We start from the raw sequence: 21,870 nt of genomic DNA, 5'->3' as shown, positions 1-21,870 counted from the left end.
TGAGTTATTTAAACTACAACTTGTTTCCTTATCTCTAAAATGTAGACAGAATGGAGATCTCTTCAGCTCTAAAAGTTTTATTCCATAAATAAATATGTATAAATGGACTGGGGTTGTGGCTCAGTGGCAGGGCGCTTGCCTTGCACATGGGAGGCACTGGGTTCGATCCTTAGCACCACATAAAAATAAATTAACAAAAAAAGATATGTGTCCATGTGTAACTAAGAAAAAATTTTAAAAATATATATGTGTAAGTGTTCTGAGCTTATGTAGGCATTTCTTCTACTTTTTTTCTTACAATATCAGGAGAGTCTCTGAAATTGTTTGTATAATACAAGGATTTTATATATTAGAACACCTTAATACATCACTAAATTTTGCTGATAGAAAAATGCATTTTTTCATTCTCTAATAAGACTTTTTTAAAGTACCTATAAATTCTGATCTTAAAATATTTCTTAGGGAATGAAGAAAAATTTGATATTTGTCCCATATATCTGTACTAATTTGTCATTCTCAAATTTATTTTCAAAGAATTTATAATAAAATACAGCCAAAGGGTTCTATATATCCTGTTCTCTGCTACCTTATCCAAATTTGTTTTCTAAAGATAACAAGAAATACAACATAGTCTTCTTCGAATACCAAAGAATACGAAGTAGTTCTTTTTAGTTCGTTAAACTTTTTATTTTGATAATAAATCATGCACGCTTTTAGTACTTCTTTTATTTTATTCTGTTAGCTTTTTAACATCAAATTGCTCATTTCGTTATTAGTTATTATTTTATTTATTAAACAAGGAACCAGAAGTAACCACATAAAACAGATTTATATAAGACTTAAATCCTTTCAGGAAAGGGAGATTTAACACCAATTAATCAACTACTCTAACAATTTAAAATTCCATAGTTTCAAAAGAGCTCTTTTCTGCAGAGGGCAACAGCTTCACAACTAAAATAATTACTATTTTGGGCAATTTATATAATGGTAAGCTAAGCATTCTAAAGCAGCAATAATCTCACTTCTAAAGATTATCCAGAAAAAGCACAAGAATAGCATTTTTAAAATATTATTTAGAACCACTGAATACCTACACGAATTCATCTAGGATGCAAAAACTGAAATCTTAAAGGTGTATTCTGAAATACAGGAAAAACAAACCAACCCAGTTTCTATGTTCTCACAACATGCTTCTGTCATTGAATGTGAGTCTCTTCCCCACACACCAGCTGAACAATCAACTATACAGTGAGCACCAACTGGGTGTCCTCTAATTCAGTTCCACTCTGATACTACCTAGCTGCAGAAAGCTCTCATTTCAGTCTCCAACTGCAAACAGGTTGTCATCTGTATTTCTGTCTGATGGACTACAAGTTGAGGTTCCTTCTACGCCCCTCCTCAGGTTCAGTGAAGTTGATAAGAATTTCCCACAGAACTCAGGAAAATATCTTACTTACACTTACTGGTTTATTGTAAAGAATATATTTTTTAAAGATACAAAAATGGAAGAGATGCACAGGAAAAGGTATGTGGGAGGGGTGTGGAGTTTCTCTGTTCTCTCTGGGCACAACACCCTCCAGGAACCTCTCTATGTTCAGCTATCTGAAGTTCTCCTGAAATCTCATTATATAAACATGATGATTAAATCATAGACCACTGGTGATCACCTAAACTTTCAATCCTACTCCTCTGTATGGGCGGGGGGAGTTGGGGGTGGCATTAAGAGAAGTGAGGCTAAACTGGGGCGGTGGCACATGCCTGTAATCCCAGCAGCTCCGGAGCCTGAGGCAGTAGGATTGCCAGTTCAAAAGCCAGCCTTAGCGAAAACAAAGTGCTAAGCAATTCAGTGAGATTCTGTCTAAATAAAACACAAAACAGGGCTGGAGGTGTGGCTTAGTGGTAGAATGCCCCTGAGTTCAATCCCCAGTACCAAAAGAGAGAGAGAGACAGACAGACAGACAGACGGACAAGTAGAGCTGAAAGGTCTCAACCCTCTAATTCTGCCTCGGTCTTTCAGTGACCAAATCCCACTCACCCCCACTTCCCCAACCTAACTACCTGGGGACTTCCAGTCACCAGTCAATCTATTACCATACAAAAATACACTTACCACTTTGTAGATCCAAGGATTTTTGGAACTGTATGCAAGGAAATAGGGATAAAAACTGCATATATATTTCACAGTATCAGTCCAACCTTAGACTTGGAACATGAATTCCTTGAATCAAAAGGATACAGAACTCAAAAGATACTGGCTTATTACTAGAATCCCATTAGTCATTAATGATTATCCAGTCCATTACCATATGGTATGAAAATGTCCCCCAGGGTGAAGTCACTCAGATTTGCAAACTTGCTTGTATATTTTTATCTTGTCAAGTTCGAAAAGCAGGAGTGGTCTTGGCAAACATATGTGTTAACGTATCTACCAGGCATCTTTTATAATTGAGCTAAGAGACAATGTCATCGCTTAGTCCGAGCTGCTTTTAAGATGTTATGCAATACTGGATTTCCTAAATTATGTAACCCATTTAGTCATTTCTTTACCCTGGTCTTCATCAATACTCAACCTCTTTCACTTTTGTAAGAAATATTTAAATTGGCCACTGTGCTTATAACAAGAACTTAAGCTCTTCACTTGCGTTTGCAAATGTCCAATCAGTATAACTAAAAACAGATTTAAAACTTGGCATCTCTCTTTCCCTCTACTCTTTTTTTTTTTTGTATATGTGTATTGGGGATTGAATTCAGGATACCTTGAACATGCTACACAAAAGCACTCTATCACTGAGCTACATTCCCTTCCTTTTTTCAAAAATTTTATTTTCAGAGAGGGTCTTGCTAAATTACCCAGGCTGACTTTGAACTTGTTATCCTCCTTTCTCATTCTCCTGTGAAGCTGGGATTACAGGCGTGTGCCACCATGCCCAGGTTCTGGCTCTATTTGCATCTGTCTCCTTTGCTCTGAATCAGTCACTGTGGATTTCAAGAAGAACAGGTCTGATCTATAAACCTCTTGTGATGAGTGAAAACTACCTCCCTGGCAAGAGCAACTTTCTTATCTCTAACAAGGCCTCTGCCTGACCAATCCTTAGATAACGATCAGCCAGGCCACAGTTTGAGCATAACTGCTTGACTATGCATACTTCTGGTCCTTTTGTCTGTATAATCTGGAAGCTCATGCTAGTACCCTGAAGATAGGGCTGGAAATGCTGGTCTCCTTTGTCTTCCTGGTGTAGCTGTACTGATCAAAGTTCCTTTTCTGCTTTTCAACACACACACACATACCCACATATTTTCTCCCCTGTTCAGTTTTTGGGGCAAGTGGCTGAATATGATTTGTTGGATTTCCAGGACTGGGCCTCTGACTGGGACTCCAGTGTATCATGCTGGTCTAGACAATGATATTCATCTAACAAGTGCCTCCTACTCAGTCAACCCCCCAGCCTCATGGGAAGAGAGGGAGCATTAAGTGGATCACTAGTAAGCAGCCAGTGACTTAGTCAATTATGCCTACATAATCAATCTTCCATAAAAGCCTAAAGAACTGAGCTCAGAGAGCTTCCTGATATCCGAATATATGGAAGCTGCTAGAGGTGGGGAGAATACCCAGAGAGCATGGAAGCTTCATACCCTTTCCTGTGTACCTTGCCTTATGCATCTTTCATCTTTATCCCTTGCAATATCCTTTATAATATGCCAGTAAGCATGCTTTCTTGAGTTCTGTGAGCTGCTCTCACAAATTAATTGAACCTCAATTTATAGCCATCAAGAAGAAGCACAGGTAAAACAATGTGAGGTTTGTGATTGGGGCCTAAAATGAGAGACACTCTCAGAGGACTGAGTCCTCAAGCTCTTATCAAAATTGAATTGGAAAGCACCCAAGGTGGTGTCTGACGCAGAACCATAAGAGGGGCTCCCTTAAAATTATCCTTTGTTCCCCCTTCTCTTTTGCCCTTCTACCTTCCCTAATCTTTTTCTTCTTAGAGAGAAGCCCCATTTAGATGTTAACTACTAAACCTTTGGATGCATAGAATCCAGAAGGCCTTTTTAACACTTTTAGTAACCAGATGTAGAAGACTGAAATCCACTGCAGTGCCCTGGTAAAGACACACCCCTCACTGATGAAGACCCCGCTCAGCTTGCAGTCCTACTGCCTTTTTCCCTTTCCACACACACTTTTGCCTGGCCAGAAAGGATGGAGCTTTTATAGGAGGTAGACCCTCAATCTTCTTCAGAGCTATCCTTAAGTAAACCTGACTCTTCCCTATCAATACTCATCTCCTGAATATCGGTACTAAAGCAGCACACAGGCTGGACATCAACTACCATCATCAGCATCAATTGTTTGGAATTGCATGTTGCTTACAAGTTTAAAATTTTTCTTCCTCTGAAGAAAAACTCACTTGAAGATGGGGATCTTTCAACGAGGTCATGCTTAGACAGCATGATTCTCTGAATAATAATTATAAAGCTTTTGTTTTAAGAAATGCTAAAAGTCTCAAATTGTTGGGAGACTCAAAAAGATAAAAAAACAGATTATTTTCTTGACCTTTGTTCAAAAATCCCCCAGAGGAAATGCTTACTTCCATCTTTCTCTTATGGGAATAGCATGTTTGTACTCACATACTAACAAAAAGGCACAAAAGCAACAAAGGAGTTAGAGAGGAGAAAAAGACATTGACAAAAACCAAAACAAAGGTTTATACAGCAGACCCAGAAAGACCAAGATCATCAAGGAAGGAAAACACATTTTAGAAAAACAGACTTCGAGAAGGCCACTGTATTACAGTAACATATTTCCAGTATTACTCATAAGTGTTTCTAATAGAGAATTAAGATACCTACAATTCATCCAAAAATAACAAATTGATAATTTTTTTTATTTCAGTTGGTATGAGAGTCAGAAAAACTTGTAGTAAAATAACACTGTATTATCTAATATAAGGAATAAAAGATGATAGATTTCAGGTAAATCAAATGACCATTTGCTTCCTCCAGGTAACAGTCAAAACAATTGGTGATCTCCCAACTGCCAAAGAAGCCAAATTTAATTTCTCTGTATTACTGATACGACCCTGAGAATGAGACTGGGGGCCTTATGGTAACAAGCTCCCATTGGACAGTATGTAAGAGATAGCTGCCTCACAATTAATTTTATAACACATCCAATAAGCCTCTATTATAATATGCCAATATGTGATGCAATAATTATCTCTCAATGACAAGAACTGTAAATTCAAACATTCAAACTCTATTAACATTATGAAATTTGAAAGAAGGAAAAACCCTTAAGTACTTACAGAGTGCAAGAGGTTTTATACTCTGTGAGTCATGGCCTGGGCAATGATCCTGCCCTTTGTATAATAAAAAGATGTATTCTCTCTCTCTCTTCTGAACATCTGTAGTACTCATTGTCTCTGTCATTCATTTGGCACTCTGTTTTGAAGTGGTAAAACTTCTTACATGCATCTTTCTGATCTGAATAAGTCCCTTAAGGACAATAGTGATACCTTCTACTCATTTGGATCTTCCACATAATACCTCACAAGTAGATGTTTCTTAAATATTAATCAACTGACTCTTGTTAATCGTTAACTAATACCAGCAACATATCTTTCCTTCAACAATACCTTTGGAGTGTGGCTGCTCTATACTTTAGAGTGCCTACACTTTTGGAATTTCTAAGAATTTTCTGAAAAATTAAAATGAAATGAAGCAATAGAGATCATTTAAAATAGCCAGATTTGGGGCAAGTAATTTCAGATAAAAAGAATAAATTTTCTTTAGATTAATCCTAACTCTAATCGAAGACCTTCAAACTCTTAGGAAATAGGTGTCTCAAATGTAAAGGTAATAAGCAGTTAATATGTGGGCCCTAGCACAGTTTTTTCCCAAGTTCCTGTCCCTGGATTGGAAAACAATAACAAAGCTTTACCACCTTTCTCTAAATCCCTGTGCTCTAGACTTTCCTGTACTCAATTAGTGACTACTCCTACACTATTCCAAAAGGTTCCCATGGTTTCTGGTCTTTAGCAATTCTGTCCTATGGATGGTTCTCACAGGGTAGTATCAGAATGTAATTGAATGCTTGCTAAAATACAAATTGCCAGGCTCCACTCCCAGAGTTTCTTATTTAGTGGATCTCTAATATAGACCTACGTGTTGGCATTCTAATAAGGTTTTAGGTGACATCAATGCTGGTGGTCCAAGTACCACATTTTGAGGACTACCACTACCCTCAATCTTCACCTATTTCTGTCATGTTTATTAGGCATTATTATTATTATTATTATTATTATTATTCAATTTTAAGGCCTATTCTTTTATTAGAAGCTTGGCTTATTCTACTTACTAAACACGTGCTGCCATGTGATATGAACTACAAAAACTATCTTCATGTGGAGCTTTTCAGCATAACATCAAAGGTTTTGGACAACCGAAAGGTGACTATTCAATCTCTAATGTGTCATATAACCATTTAGACCAAGTGTTCAAGACAAGGAAGTACCAGGCTACTTATTTAGCCTACATTACCTAATTTAGAGTAAAGGGGATGTACATATTTTTCTCTTTGCCAGGACTGTTTTTTAACCCCCTCTCACCTAGTCTCAGGGGTAACTTATGCAGGGAGGCCTTCCTTTTCTTTGCCATGACCAGGTCAAATCCTACTTTGTGTTCTTATAAACTCACTGAATCCTTTCTACCCCCTGTCATGGTTGCACTTTTTTTTTTTTTTTAAAAAAGAGAGAGAGAGAGAGAGAGAGAGAAAAAGAGAGAATTTTAATATTTATTTTTTAGTTATTGGCGGACACAACATTTTTGTTTGTATGTGGTGCTGAGGATCAAACCCGGGCCGCACGCGTGCCAGGCGAGCGCGATACCGCTTGAGCCACATCCCCAGCCCCATGGTTGCACTTTTTATATTTGTTCATAGGATTATTATGTTAATAGTTGCTTCCCACACAGAAGTATAAGTTCCAAGCAGAAATGGAAAGTTATTTGTTTTGGCAACCATTACACTTTCAATGTCTGACGAAGTATCAGGTGCACAGAATATATTCAAATTAATGTAGACAGATTAGAGCATTTTTAGCCCCCAAAGAGATAAGATTTAGTATTTCTTTCCATGCTTGGCCCCAAACACTGGAATACCAAAATAAAAATCAAATATCTTGCTGGGCTCAGTGGTACACACTAGTAATCCCCGTGACTCAGGAGGATTGAAAGTTTGAGGGTAGCTTCAGCAAGTCAGCAAGATGCTAACAACTTAGAAAGACCATGTCTCAAAATAAAAAATAAAAAAGACTGGGGATATAGTTTAGTAGTAAAGCATCCCTGGGTGTTCAATTCCCAGTCACCCCCCAGCCCCCACCAAACAAAAATCAAATTTCTTACCCTGTACCAGTTTTTCAACAACCCAATATACAAAATAAAATATTTTTTAAAAAGTGTCATACCTTTTCTGAATAATTCTTGGAGACTTTCAGCACTTTGATTTAATACAGCCCATATTTCTTCCTCCTGCAGTGATCCGCCCCGAACCTCCAGGGCCTCAGCTAGTGACACATGCATATTACTAGAAAACAAAGGTAACAGATGGTCTGGCATTAGCAACTTAACTGCACTTATAGTAGCAAGAGGTCTACATATGATGAGAGACTATGAACCCTGGTGTACCTAATTTCTCAATACAGCCTTCAATATAGTCCTATAGTCTTAAACTCATAAAGAGTAAAGGAATTGGAAGAAAACCCCCTCAAAACAACTAATTGCTCTTGCCTAACAGGATCCACCTCAGAGACAGAACTGGATAAGAGTGGTGATGACTATTTTATGAGAAGACAGAGAAGCCAGGGTACCAGAAGTCACCAAAATATAGATGGATGATGAAACTAGATCAGCCCGACTAAACTGCAAGCATTTTGGATTTCAGTTCCAAGTTTCATCCTATGCACACCAGATATAAAGCGTAGAATGGAAAAGATAATCTTTAGCCATCACAGGGGAATTTGGGAATAAAGCAGAGCACATTTATTCCATTTTTTAATGGATTCTATAATCTCTAATAAATATATACTATAACTGTGAAATATATACTATAACTGTGATATGTTGATTAAATTTAAGATTCTCTATGGGGCTCAATGATCCTATTTTTATTTTGGAAGGGAAAAAATGCAGCTATTCAAAATACTTCCATATAAACTTTTCTCAATTGGCATGCCTTGAAAACTGTTCTTTATGGTATCACTAAGATTTATACCCAAACCAAACCAATTTAAGCATAATATATAATTTATGTCTATTAGTTGGACACAGTAGCACATACCTATAATCCTAGTGACTGTAGATGCTGAGATAGGAGGATCACCAAGTTTGAGGTCAATCTCAGTAACTTTGCAAGACCCTAAGAAACTTAGTGAGACCATGTTGTCAGAAAATAAAGAATAAAAAAGGCTGGGCTCAGTGGTAATGAACAACTGGGTTCAATTCCTGGTACCAAAAAAATAAATAAATAAATAAAGCGGTATATCTATTAGTACACAGCAGCAGATGGGTTTAGGAAAGAAGCCAAAGGATACTGAAAATGTTAAATACAGAACTTAATTATATTTTCTGTAACTAAGTTTCTCATTAAATTTTAAAATGAAACTATAAAAACATCTGATTTAGACAAAAGTTGACTTTGTTTAAAACTCATAAGAAAAGCAGGAGTTTTCTTTTAGTTTACATTTATGATAGTTTAATCCAGATTGAATAAAAGCAATTTCAGGTACAGGAAGGCCAGACTTGTCTTTTCACTTTTCTTTTAAAACATTTACTATAACATTTTATGCTCAAAGTCTGCCCCTAAGGGGTGTCTACTATCACGCATAATATAGTAGTTAAAAGGAAAGATGTAAGATATTGCTTTGAAAAAGCCAAAGGGTTTTTATTTAGCTTGTACAGAAGTGTGATTATTTATTCAGACCTCTTGCCCATAGCAAAAGTCTCTAGGTTTTCACATACTTATTATAACCATAGCACCTTAGTCCAAGAGTAAAAAGTAGAAGTTGTGTTTCTTAGAGAGATGTGTGAGCTACTATCTTCCACATGAAACATATTATAAACTGAAAGTTTCGACAGAAACATCAAGATACCATTAGCAATCAGATACCAACATGACTTGTGGGAAAGACTACCCTGTAGCAAATTTCCAAAGTGTTACATCTGAGAACCGGTTAGATGGCTCCAAAGCCTACACACAGGGTATAAAGAAAAAAGATTGCACAAGAAGATTTCTTTGAAGAAACTTGTACTGATTTTCATGTCTCCTCTAAAGCAGAATGGGTGTAGGAAGGGGCCTTCCTTTTACCTCAAGTCAGTAAAAGAGGCTTCACAGGGATCCCTCGGAGTGTTTGATAATGTGTTCCCTGGAGTTGGAGGTGACATGGCAAACTGGTACCTGATACAGTAATCTAATGGCACTGGCTATTACACAAATTAGCACAAAGAGGGAGAGAGGAGAAGAGCACACACAAGAGTGAGGGAGCAGGCTGTGTCTGGAGCCAGCTACACTTGCAGAACGGGGGAGGAGAGAGGCAAGGAAGCAGGCCGGACAGAGGACAAGCCAGGAGCTATCTTCAGTCCTGCCCAGAGGATGAAAACATCCTAATATTTAGATAGTAGTGATGGTTGCATAACTCTGTAGATACTAAAAACACCCAAGGTATGTAGGTATGTGCTAAATTGAATGGCATGTGAATTATATCTCAAAATATGCATCAAAATAGTTTTCATTCCCAGCATTGCGCATATACAAAAACATACACATATAAATGCATGTCTACCCAAAGTGCCACCTGAAATATACAGAGCACCGCCAAGAAGAAAGAGCAAGGGAAAGAGGAGAAGAGGGACGGAGGAGAAGAGGAGGAAGAAGAATTAGAATTATTATTATTGAAAAAATGGCCTGAGAAGAAAGCAAGTTGAAGACCAGAAGGGTTAAAGGGTACTGGCTAACTGGAGAAAAAATTTTCTGGATTGTCACAGGAAGTACAGTTCCAGTGGACACTGAAAAAAAAATTATGAAATACACACAAGAGAAAAGGCCACCCTTAAACATATTAAGTTTAAAACAAAAATGGATGGAAGTGAAGAATACTGTGCTAAGTGAAATTAGCCAAATTCAGAAACTCAAACTGAATGTTTTCTCTTTTGTGTGGAAATTAGAGTAAATTAAAAGACCTCAACTACTATGAATAACCATAAAGCTCTAAAAGAAATAAAATGAACAAATGAAGCTCTTTACAATAGAAATCAGGAAAAACTGATTTTCTGCTTCTATTCCTATAGTTTAAATCCCAATGAGGTTGGATATAGCAACTTGCCGGAGGGTAAGGAGATAAGCAATAAAAAGTAAAGTTAAATACATTGCCTACCATCTATAAGCTAACTGCAGTTAGGGAAGGGAAAGTTTAAATTTTGAATGGAGATATAAATATTGGTTTATATAACGAGTAGGCATTTTTAATGGAACTGTCTTTTAAACTTAAGTGACTATACCATCAATAGTAAGGAGAAAATCACTACCTGAGTCTTTATATAGATGCAGGGAAAGAACTCCTAGGGCGGGGGACAGCGGGGTGGTGGGAAGAAAGAAAGAGGAGTGATGGACAAAGTAAATTGCTTGTGGTTCTGTCTCTTTCTTCTTGGCAGAGGGGTGTAGGTTCTTGCAAAATTGCAGGTTCTTGCAAAATTTGAGGCTGGCCTCAAACTTGTGATCATCTTGCTTCAGCCTCTTGGTAGCTAGATTACAAAGATGTGCCACCATGCCTGGTTCTAAATTTTATTTTATTCTTTTTCCTGGGCATGTTGCAACTCAACCTCCTGGCTCTGAGTTTCAAAATCTTAAAATACTGGTTCTTATATACCTTTTTAAAGAAATTGGCTTTTAAAACATTAATTACTCTGTATATATAAGAAAATAAAATAGTAAAGGTAATTTCTCATATGATGGCTTTTTTAATGCTTGACTTTTCTATCTAAAGAGTACTAATTATGCCAATGTTGCTTGATATAATCAGTTCTAAATTATATTTGATTAATCTTCTGTTAATTTCATTTAAAATACTTTTTTGTCTTTTCAGTATCTGGTTTCTATGTCCATCTGCGGTGATGCTTAAGGACTCCAAAACATAGAAGGAACAGAACACTGATTAAGGCTAGGAAAAAAAATTAGTTAAGAAAATTTTTAATTTATGGTGCAATTGTTTCCTTTAGATACAATACTAGATAACTTGGGGTACAAAACTATGACTGGAATTATTTTACTATTGCAAAGGCTCTGTTTTACAATAAAAATAACATATTACTTTTATTTTCTTAAAACATGTGTGCTATATGATAACTACAAAGGTATTGGAAAGAAATTAAAATAAGAAAAATTACTTATGCTATACAACCAGAATCATTGTTACATTTTTGGTTAACATAAGAATTACTGGTATGACGTAAAACTGGGTCCGTATAATTAGACAGTGCCACAAAAGGATACCAACAGATGTCATTTTAATCCTGAAGGAGTGTGGCTCAAGAATAGAAAGCATATTTAAGTGATTCAGAATAGAATGAAATAGTAAACAGATTAACTGAATCCAATCAAGTGACATAATAACCTGTCTGGTAGTTAATTAATTAAGAATGCTTAACTTGAATCTAGGGGAAAGGGGCTATAAAAGCACTCTATTTCAAGAACAAAGCAGCTATAAACTAGAGCTCTGTGTGTGCAATGAGTTTTGAGCAAGAATTCACTCAGCATCCTGCCTGAGGGTTTCTTTAATCATTAAGTAAACATGGACTGCGGACTTGTAGCTCAGTGGTAGAGCCCTTGTCTGGCCTGAGCAGGGCCCTCAGTTGGATCTCCTATACAGCAACACCAAACAATTCATGACGGTTTCTTTGTTTTTGTTTAGAGTTGCAGTGCAGGAGATTCAACTGAGGGCCTCAAAGAAATGAATCCAGAAGCAACCACCCAAAATGTAAGCATCTTCTAACCGAGGAAGATTCAGAATTAAGATATAAAACTTTACAAGAAGCAAGTTCATATATTGGTATTTTTTAAATTAAGAATCTGTACATATACAGCTAAGAGAAATAGGCCAGTTATTATAACTGGTTAGATTAGGCTGTGGTTCCAATTTAAAGTGTAAATGTGAAGATGATTGAGACTTGAACTTTAAAATGTACAAAATATACCACTTGAACATAGAAGAGAAATTAATGTCTTGCTATATGTAAATTTTTCCAGATAAATCTTCACTCATTAGAAAACTTAACTGAAGTATTTGGGAAGCTTTTTTTTTTTTTTTTTTGCTATTGTTTGTTGTTTTTTTTTCAGACTCATGAAACATGTTTAAAAATTGGCATTTAATTATATGAATGTAGTTTAAAATATTTCAGAAATTTTAATTAACTAGATTTGAAAATGGAGTTAAAGAACTCAATCAAAATGATCCTTAAAAGCTGCTATTAAACTTTACTAATTAACCCCAGGTAGAAAAAGACAACAATAAATAAATGCTCACAAGGATGTAGAGAAAGGGGGATTTTCCTACCCTACTGGTAGGAATTCAAATTAGTACAGTTACTATAGAAATAGTATGGAAGTTCCTCAAAAAACTTAAAATAGAAGTATCATATGACCCAGGAATTCCACTACTGAGTCAATTTAAAGGAATTAAAATTAGTCTGTGGAAGAGACATCTGTTTGCAGATTACTGCAGCACTGTTAGCAACAGCCAAGATGTGGAATCAACATAGGTGTCCATGGACAGAGGAATGGATACAGAAAATGTGGTATTTATATACAATGAAATATTATGTAGTCATAATAAAAAAATGGAACTCTTATAATTTGTGACAAAATGGATAGAACTGAGGACATTACATTAAGTGAAATATTCCATCTTCTGAAAAAATTACATATTCTCCCTTTTATGTAGAAGCTAAAAAGTATCGCTCAAAGTAGAGAATGGAGTAGTGTTTACCAGCGCCTTGGAAGAACATGGGTGTTTTAGTCAGTTTTCTCCCTGTGACTAATTTCCCCAACCAGAACAACTGTAGAAGAGGAAAAGCTTATTTGAGAGCTCAAGGTTTCAGAGGCCTTAGTCGATAGAAGGCCAGCTCCATTCCTCAGGCCTCAAGGAGAGGCAGAACATAATGGAGGGAGAGTGTGACAGAGTGAAGTGGCTCACATGATGATCAGAAAGAAGAAAGACAGAGACTCCACTCTTCAGATACAAAATACATACCCAATAGCCATGGCCCGCCAATCAACCACTTCCTCCAGCCACACCCAAACTGCCTCCAGTCACCACTCAGTTAATTCCATTAGGGAGTAACTGACTGATTGGTTAAGGCTCTCAAAACCCAATCATTTCTCCTCCAAATTTTTTGCAATGTCTCACACATGAGCTTTTGGGGGACACCTCACAATGAGGAAAGGGATGGAGAAAGAATGGTTAATAGGTGTAGGAACACAATAGGAGACCAGGTACTTGGTTGGTTTGGTGGGGTTTTTTTGTTTTGTTTTGTTTTTTTAATAGCTGGAGATTAAATCCAGGACACCTTACCAATGAGCTCCATCCCCAGTACTTTTTAAAATTCTTGAGTCAGGGTTTCACTATATTGCCCAGACTGACCTCAAACTTGCACCTCCTGCCTAAATCTCCCGAGTGGCTGGGATTACAGTTTTGTGCCAATGGCTATCTATACCTTGGTTTCTTGATTAAGCTCTCAGTTGCCTTACTTAAAGATTAATTTAGTATAAACTATATCTCATCTATTTCATACTTCTTAATTAGCAATTCTAAATCTGAGCTGTCATCACATTATTACTCTTCTTATAAACATCATTTAAGGCCATACTAATTACCAAATAAACTCCAAGCATATCTATAAGTTAACTTGATACTTAAACATTCATTTAATACCTCATACATGGAAAGTTCTAGGATGAATCTCGGGCCATAAACAACAACAAAAAACTGAACAGGAATAGGACCTGGGAAAAAACCTCAAGTAGAAGGTAAATCAGTAATTACACAGTGAATATGGAGACTTCTAAATGTATAGGAGAAAGGTAGATACAAAAGCAGTATAATTAAGACCTTCCTGACAGAGGAAATAAGCCTTCTGAAGAGAGAAACATGAAACAGTAGGAAGTGCTCAAATTCCATAGGTTACTTAGAGATAATACAGAATCTATGTAAGTGATAAACAAAGTCACTTAGATGGATTTAAATAAAGTCCATTAGGAAGAGTGTGTATACATACACATACACACACACACACACACACACACACACACACAGAGGGTGGGGGGAGAGAGAGAGAGAGATGAAAAATAAAGCCCAATACAGAAACTAATAGGAGATTAGCATTTAAAAGTTAGAGAAAGAAAAATGAAGCCTGCAAAGGTATCTGCAAAGAAATAGTCAGAGCCAGACATGGTGGCACTGCCAATAATTTCAGCTACCTGGGAGGCAAGACAGGAACTGCTAATAACTTGTTTTGAGAAGAAAACTGAACCTGGAAACATTAAATAATTTGCCTAAAGTTATAGAGGTAGTGATTTGAACCCAGATGACCAGGCGTTAATATACATTCTTAATCTTGTGTTCTGCTGATACACTCTTTGAAACCTTTTTCATCCTCTCTAACGTAATAATCATCTGGTTTTCTTCTTTTTCTAACCATTTCTTCCTCTTCCTCCTTTTTTAAATATTTATTTATTTATGCATCTTTTAGTTTTAGGTGGACACATTATTTTGTTTTTATGTGGTGCTGAGGATAGAACCCAGTGCCTCATGCATGCTAGGCGAGCACTCTACCACTGAGCCACAACCCCAGCCCCCTCTTCCTCCTCCTCCTCCTTTTCTTCTTCTCTCTTTTCTCCTCCTCCTCCTTCTTTGTACTAGGGACAAAACTCGGGGGCATTCTACCACTTAGCTATAACCTTATCTCTTTTTACTTTTTATTTTGGAACAGGGTCTCTCCAAGCTGCCAAGGCTGTGATTCTTGTGATTCTCCTGCCTCTGCCTTAAACTAACAAATGAATAAAGGACTACTGTTATCATTTCAGTCTATAAAACTAGAAAATTAATCAAAGCAAAAGGACTGCTGGAGTTGCAGTGCTCAGGAACCACAGAATTATCTGTCCTCTCTTAAGGAAAGGACTGTCCACTATTGTTCTCTTTCTTGGCTCTCCCTAAAGCCAGAGGTCATATCCTCACCTTTTTCCTCACTGCACTTAACAATCAGTAAGAACGAACAGAGTAGCCAAAGACCTCCCTAGTGGATATGACAGCAAGAGAATTGAGAGTTGTAGCAGGAGTTACTGAGGGGATAGACCTAGGGTTGAAGGTGGATAAAAAGAAAAATAAAGATAGAGAAGAAAGTCAAATAGACTGGGATAGACTAGGATGATCTGTCAACTCGATCATTTAATCTTTCATTCATTTAAATATCCATTAAAACTGTTGTGTAGACGTTAGTCGGTGCTAAGTTTTAATTCGACAATCAACACATATTCTTGAGTAACTGCTATGAACCAGACACTGTTTTAGGCACTTAGGATACAGCAGGGAACAGACCAGACACACATGCCCATCCTTTGGAACTTACCTTCTATGAGAGAAAACATCTTAATAATAACTACAATACAAAGAAAACGGTATGTGACAAATATTGTGGATGAAAACAACTTGAGAAGGAGGCTAGGAAATATCAAAGAAATTAGAGGGTGAATATTTAAAATAAAGTAAACAAAGAAGACCTCACTGGGAATTTACCATTTCAGTAAAGATCTGAAAGAATGAGACAGCGAGTTACGCTGTCTAGGAAAAAAAATGTTCTGAAAAGAGAGTGAAAAAGCTCTGAAATGGGAAGATGTCTCAGGAATAATAAAGAGAAAAGTCATTAGTAAAGAGAGGACAGTAGTAGTAGATAGGGTCTTCTAGGATACTGAAAATACTCAGACTTCCTACGCTGAAATGGAAAGTTTACTAGAAGGTTTTGAGGAGATGTAATTTATCTTCTTTAAAAAGATCACTCTGAGCCGGTTATGGTGGCATACACTTGAAACCCCAGCAGCTTAGAAGGCTGTGACAGGAGAAAACAGCCTGTGAATTCAAAACCAGCCTCAGCAATTGCAATGAGCTAAGCAACTCAGTGAGACCCTGTCTCTAAATAAAATACAAAATAGGGCTGGGGATGTGGCTCAGTGGTCAAGTGTCCCTGAGTTCAATGCCTGGTACCAAAATTAATTAATTAATTTTTTTTTAAAGATCACTCTGGTAGGGCATGGTGGTGTACACTTGTAATCCCTGCAGCTTGGGAGGCCGAGGCTGAAGGATCTCGAGTTCAAAGTCAGTCTCAGCAAAATGAGGCACTAAAAAACTCAGTGAAACCCTGTCTCTAAATAAAATTTAAAAGAAAACTATGGTTAAGGATGTGGCTCAGTGGTCAAGTGCCCCTGAGTTCAATCCCCGGTATCCCGCCTCCCCAAAGACAAAAGATCACTCTGACTGCTGCTTCAACAATACACTATACAAGAGCAAGGGTAAAAACAAGAAGACTAATGGCAATAACTCAGGCAAGAAATGATGGTAGCCTGGCTCTAAGTAGTTATAGGGCAGAAGGGAAGTGGTCAGAATCCAGAAAAAAATTTTTTTGACAGGATTTCATTTCTTTTAATGGTGAGTAATATTCCATTATATATCACATTTTCTTCTTTAAAATTTTTATTTGTTCTTCTTAGTTACACATGACAATAGAATCTGTTTTGATATATTTGTCCAAGCTTGGAATGTGTCTTATTCCAATTAGGATCCTAGTCTTGTGGATGTGCATGATGGTGAGATTCACTGTGGTGTATTCATATATGTACATAGGAAAGTTATATCAGATTCATTCCACTGTCTTTCCCATTATCATCTCCCTCCCTTCCCTTCATTCCCCTTTGTCTCATCCACTAAACTTCTATTCTCTCCCCTCCACACATTGTTGTGAGTTAGCATCCACATATCAGAGAAAACATTTGACCTTTGGTATTTGGGGGATCAGCTTATTTCACTTAGCATGATAGTCCCCAGATCCATCTATTTACCAGCAAATGTCATAAAGTCAATCTTCTTTATAGCTGAGTAATATTCCACTGAGAAAACACACAACAATTTCTTTATCCATTCATCTGCTAATGGCATCCAGGTTGGTTCCATAGCTTAGCTATTGTAAATTGTGCTGCCATAAACATCGTTGTGACTGTGTCACTGTAGTAGGCTGATTTTAACGTGTTTGGTTATACCAAGAAGTGGAACAACTGGGCCAAATGGTGGGTCCTTTCCTAGTTTTCTGAGGAATCTCCATACTGCTTTCCAGAGTGATCACATTAATTTGCAGTCCCACCTACAATGTATGAGTATCCCCTCTTTCCTATATCGCCAACATTTATTGTTACTTGTATTCTTGATAATAGACATTCTGGTTGGAGTGAGATGAAATCTCAGTGTAGTTTTAATTTGCATTTCTCATTGCTAGAGATGTTGAACATTTTTTCATATTTTTGTTGACCACTTGTACTTCTTCTTTTGAGAAGTGTCTGTTTAGTTCCTTTGCCCATTTACTGATTATTTGGCTTTTTAGTGTTAAGCTTGTTGAGTTCTTTGTATATCCTAGAAATAAATGCCTCATCTAAGATGTGGATGGCAAAGATTTTTCTCCCATTCTGTAGGCTCTCTCTTCACGTTATTGTTTTGTTTGCTTTTTAGTTTGATGCCATCCCATATATTGGGGTTTTTTATTTTTACTTTTTATTTTTACTTCTTGCTGAGGAAGTCGGTTCCTAAGCCAACAAGATGAGTGTTGGGCCTATATTTCCTTCTAGTAGGCACAGGGTCTCGGGACTACTGACTAGACTTTGATCCACTTTAGGAGTTAAGTTTTGTGCATGGTGAGAGATAGGGTTTAAACTTCATTCTTCTACATATGGATTTCCCAGTTTTCCCAGCATCATTTGTTGAGAGGCTATATTTTCTCCAACGTGTGTTCATGGTGCCTTTGTCTAATATGAGATAACTGTAAATGCGTGAGTTTGTCTTCTGTGTCTTCTATTCTTTTCCATTGGTTTTCATACCTATTTGGTGCCAATACTCTGCCATTTTTGTTACTATAACTCTGTGGTATAATTTAAGATCTGTTACTGTGATACCTCCTGCTTTGCTTTTCTCTCTAAGATTGTTTTGGCTATTCTGGGTTTCTTATTTTTTTCAAATGAATTTCATGACTGCCTTTTCTATTTATGAAGAACAACACTGGAATTTTAATATGAATTATTTTAAATCTGTATACCACTAGAATCTAGAAATATTTTGATGGGAGAATCAATAGGATCTGTTGATATGTATGCTCTTCGTATTGAGAAATTGACAGGATGGAGAAACCATTAGCTAAGATGAACAAGATTGTGGGAGGAGTTGATTTGGAGCAAAAATTCTGTGTGATTTTGTTTCAAAGTTTCAAGTTTGTTTTGATTTTGGTATGTTAGACATTTAAGTGAAGAGTGAAGATGCTAAGTAGAGATCTGGTTATAAGAGATGGAGATAAACATTTAGATACAGACAGTATAGAGATGGTCTTTGAAAGCCCTGCAATTTCATGAGATCTCTCAATTAGTACATACAGATAGAAGAGAAATCCAAAGACAGAGGAGTGAAGACTAACAAGAAAAGGAGACTAAGTAGAAGTGGCTTTATCCCAAACTCTTCTCTTCCAGAGATCCCTGATTACCTCACAATATGTTTAGCTTTTAAAATTGCATTTGTTCAAATGAGGATCCAAACAAGGCCCATGTTTTGTGTAAGCCCTTTTAATATAAAAAAAGTAATCCTTTGGGTATAGTATGCCATTCATCTGTTTAATCAAATTAGTTATACATTTAAACTTCAATGTCTTTTCCTCTCATTTTAAGCCCTAGAATCCTATCAATAGAAACAGAAGAATTAAATTCAAGTCAAATAGATAAGGTTTTTCTTGCCTTCATTTGCCTACTTTAAAAAACATTTTATGTATTTATTTAATTATTACTCAAAATTCTCCATAAGCCTGCATTCTGTAATTCTCTCTCAAGTCTACAGTTGGTTTTTGTAGAATAAGCCTTTATTAGATTACGAAATAAAAACCTAATTTAAAGTAAATTTTAAAAAGCTTATAATTTATTTTCTTTTTCTCTTTCTTTTTTAGAGAGAGAGAGAGAGAGAGAGAGAGAGAGAGAGAGAGAGAGAGAGAGATTTTTATTATTTATTTTCTAGTTATCGGTGGACACAACATCCTTGTATGTGGTGCTGAGGATCGAACCCAGGCCGCACGCATGCCAGGCCAGCGCGCTACCGCTTGAGCCACATCCCCAGCCCAATAATTTATTTTCAGACTGATTCACAGAACATGGAATAAGGACACTGGTCCTATTTTCCATACTGTTATTAGTCTGGAGATAAATTAAACAGAATTTTATTAAGCTAAAATAAGGTAATTATCCATATGCAATTTAGAAGAAAGAAAACAAAATGACCTAATGATAGAGTTGAAAAATTTACTCAAAAGACCTTTTGGAGACATGAAATAGAGAAATCCTTATGAAAGAATAATATTCATTTAAGGCTTGGTTTGTTCTGGATTCTATTATAACCAATGAACTATAGATCTTATGAGGATCATTTAATATGTATCCAGGCCTGAACTCCACACATATGATGTCACTTGGGTTATTGCTACCTACCGTCTATTAGCATAGAGGATGCAAGCTGAAGAGAGGGGGAAAGGAGGAGGAAAAAAAGATAAGACTGACAAAGAAGGAAAAGAATGAGGAAGAAAAAAAAAGAAATACAGCCTCACTTTCTCTCTTATATATGCACAAGTTCCCAAAGTAAGTTTCCAAACCACTTATGAGAAATGGGACCAACTGTGTTTCAGTACAACAGTTACTCAGATTTCAGAAAAGCAGTGCAGTACTTGTACTATATATTCAGAAACATTTCCAGCAAAGGTCTGAGACTGTACCTAGTAATTCAACACATTAACATTTCTGCAGTAAAACTATGAATATTCACATTAAGTGAGATAAAAAATAATCATAATTTCCTTCATATCAGTTCAGTTAGATTTTGTCGCCAAAAATGTTCAGATAAAGTTGTGAATTCAAATGAGTTACAAAATGGCTTCTGCTTTCTTAGACCTTCTTGGATTCTCGAATTGCAGGTAAGGATTGTGAACACATATTTTATCAAAGAGGCATGCTAACTCTATAGGAAATTCTATTATCTCTGAAAGCACTTTGCCATAATGTTAAGGACTTAAGGGTAGAATTGAACCTAATTAAAATGTATATGGTAAAGTCAATATTATATTAAAAAGTTATCTTTTTGAAAATTGAGATATAAATGTTTAATTCAATATTCTCTTGCCTATTGTGAATGCAGAGGTTTTGCCCCACTAATTATCAAAGTGATCACAGTACAGCAAAGGATCTCTGTTCCATACCCAGCCTGAACTATGAGTCCCTTATGCATATACCAAGATCAGGCTTTTTTCTGCTTTTTGAGTGTACAGAATTCAATAAGCCAGTGAGAAACTGTAAGCACAAGATCTAATTAGAGGTATTGGTATCCTATATGACAAAGAGTTACATCCCAAATCTGTGTTTTATGGAGAAACAGGGGAGGCTTCAAGAAAAACAGAGAAGAGATGTCTAGGAAATAGATATCTAAACAAAAAGAAATCTTAAGCCCAGATGAATTAGATATAAACACTCAGGTAATAAGAAACAGCTAAGGCTACAAAATGGAAATTGTTGCTTGACATTTATTTCTAAAACCACCTCCAGTGCAATGACTTTGTCTATTTGAGCATATCTAACGGTATTTGCATATTCTAGATGACGAAAATAAGACTTAAACATTGGAATTTGAGTAATGAACACTGTGGTGATTTAATTATGTTCTGTTTTCACTCATCAAGGAGAAATGTGACCCACCATATAAGAACATTATGACTCAAAGAATATATATAATACTTCTTCTATTTTTCTCTTATTGACATTATATTACATGTAACTTGAGTGATATAGTCTAAAAGATTAAATACCCTCCAAAATACCTCCATATTCATATAAAAATGATTTTAGGTGTGTCAATGGATAAATGTTGAGTCGTGTTCTTAACTTTCATTGAGGAAACTTATGCAAACTCCCTAAGAAACAATTCCACTAAAGGGCTCAAGACAGTTTGCTTTTTAAAGATTAATTGATCAACTGATATTAGGATTGAACCCAGGGGTGCTTTACCACTGAACTATGTCCCTGGACCTTTTTATTTATTTATTTGTTTTAAGACATATTCTCAGTAAGTTACTGAGAGTCTTGCTAAATTGCTGAGGCTGGGCTAGAATTTTTGACCCTAGTGCCTCAGCCCCCTGAGTCACTGGGATTACAGGCACATGCCACTGTGGCAGACCTTTTTAAAGATCTTTACTTCCCAACTATTTGTTTGGAACTGGACTTTAGTCTAAGTCTTATTTTTTTCAAATGCTTTATACAGGAACATATACAAAATTACTGATACTTTTTTTTTCAAAAATAAATGATCTCAAATGCTATATATTGTTTTTAAAAAAAATAATCAATAGATTTTGTCCTCATTACTCATAATTTTTCAGAAAAAGGGGCTTGTTAAAATGACCGGTGAAGCCAGGCGTGGTGGTGCATGCCTATAATCCCAGCAGCTTGGGAGGCTGAGGCAGAAGGATCATGAGTTCAAAGCCAACCTCAGCAAA

The 21,870-nt window shown here is 36.4% G+C and overlaps 1 protein-coding gene across 7 annotated transcripts in view; it reads right to left on the bottom strand.

The window, feature by feature from the left end:
- Ptpn13 (protein tyrosine phosphatase non-receptor type 13) overlaps positions 1-21,870 on the bottom strand; it is a 201,942-nt gene that overhangs the window by 153,565 nt on the left and 26,507 nt on the right. For all 7 annotated transcript variants that reach the window (XM_076864474.2, XM_076864476.2, XM_076864480.2 and 4 more), the window contains exon 2: positions 7,461-7,579. In XM_076864474.2, the coding sequence (XP_076720589.2) occupies positions 7,461-7,575 (115 nt within the window). In that variant the 5' untranslated portion in view covers positions 7,576-7,579. The remainder of the gene's footprint in view (positions 1-7,460; positions 7,580-21,870) is intronic.

The sequence above is a fragment of the Callospermophilus lateralis genome, chromosome 8, assembly GCF_048772815.1.
Source record: "Callospermophilus lateralis isolate mCalLat2 chromosome 8, mCalLat2.hap1, whole genome shotgun sequence".
Taxonomy (NCBI): domain Eukaryota; kingdom Metazoa; phylum Chordata; class Mammalia; order Rodentia; family Sciuridae; genus Callospermophilus; species Callospermophilus lateralis.
Note: the sequence above shows the minus strand (reverse complement) of the source record. Positions and strands in the feature narration are given on the sequence as shown.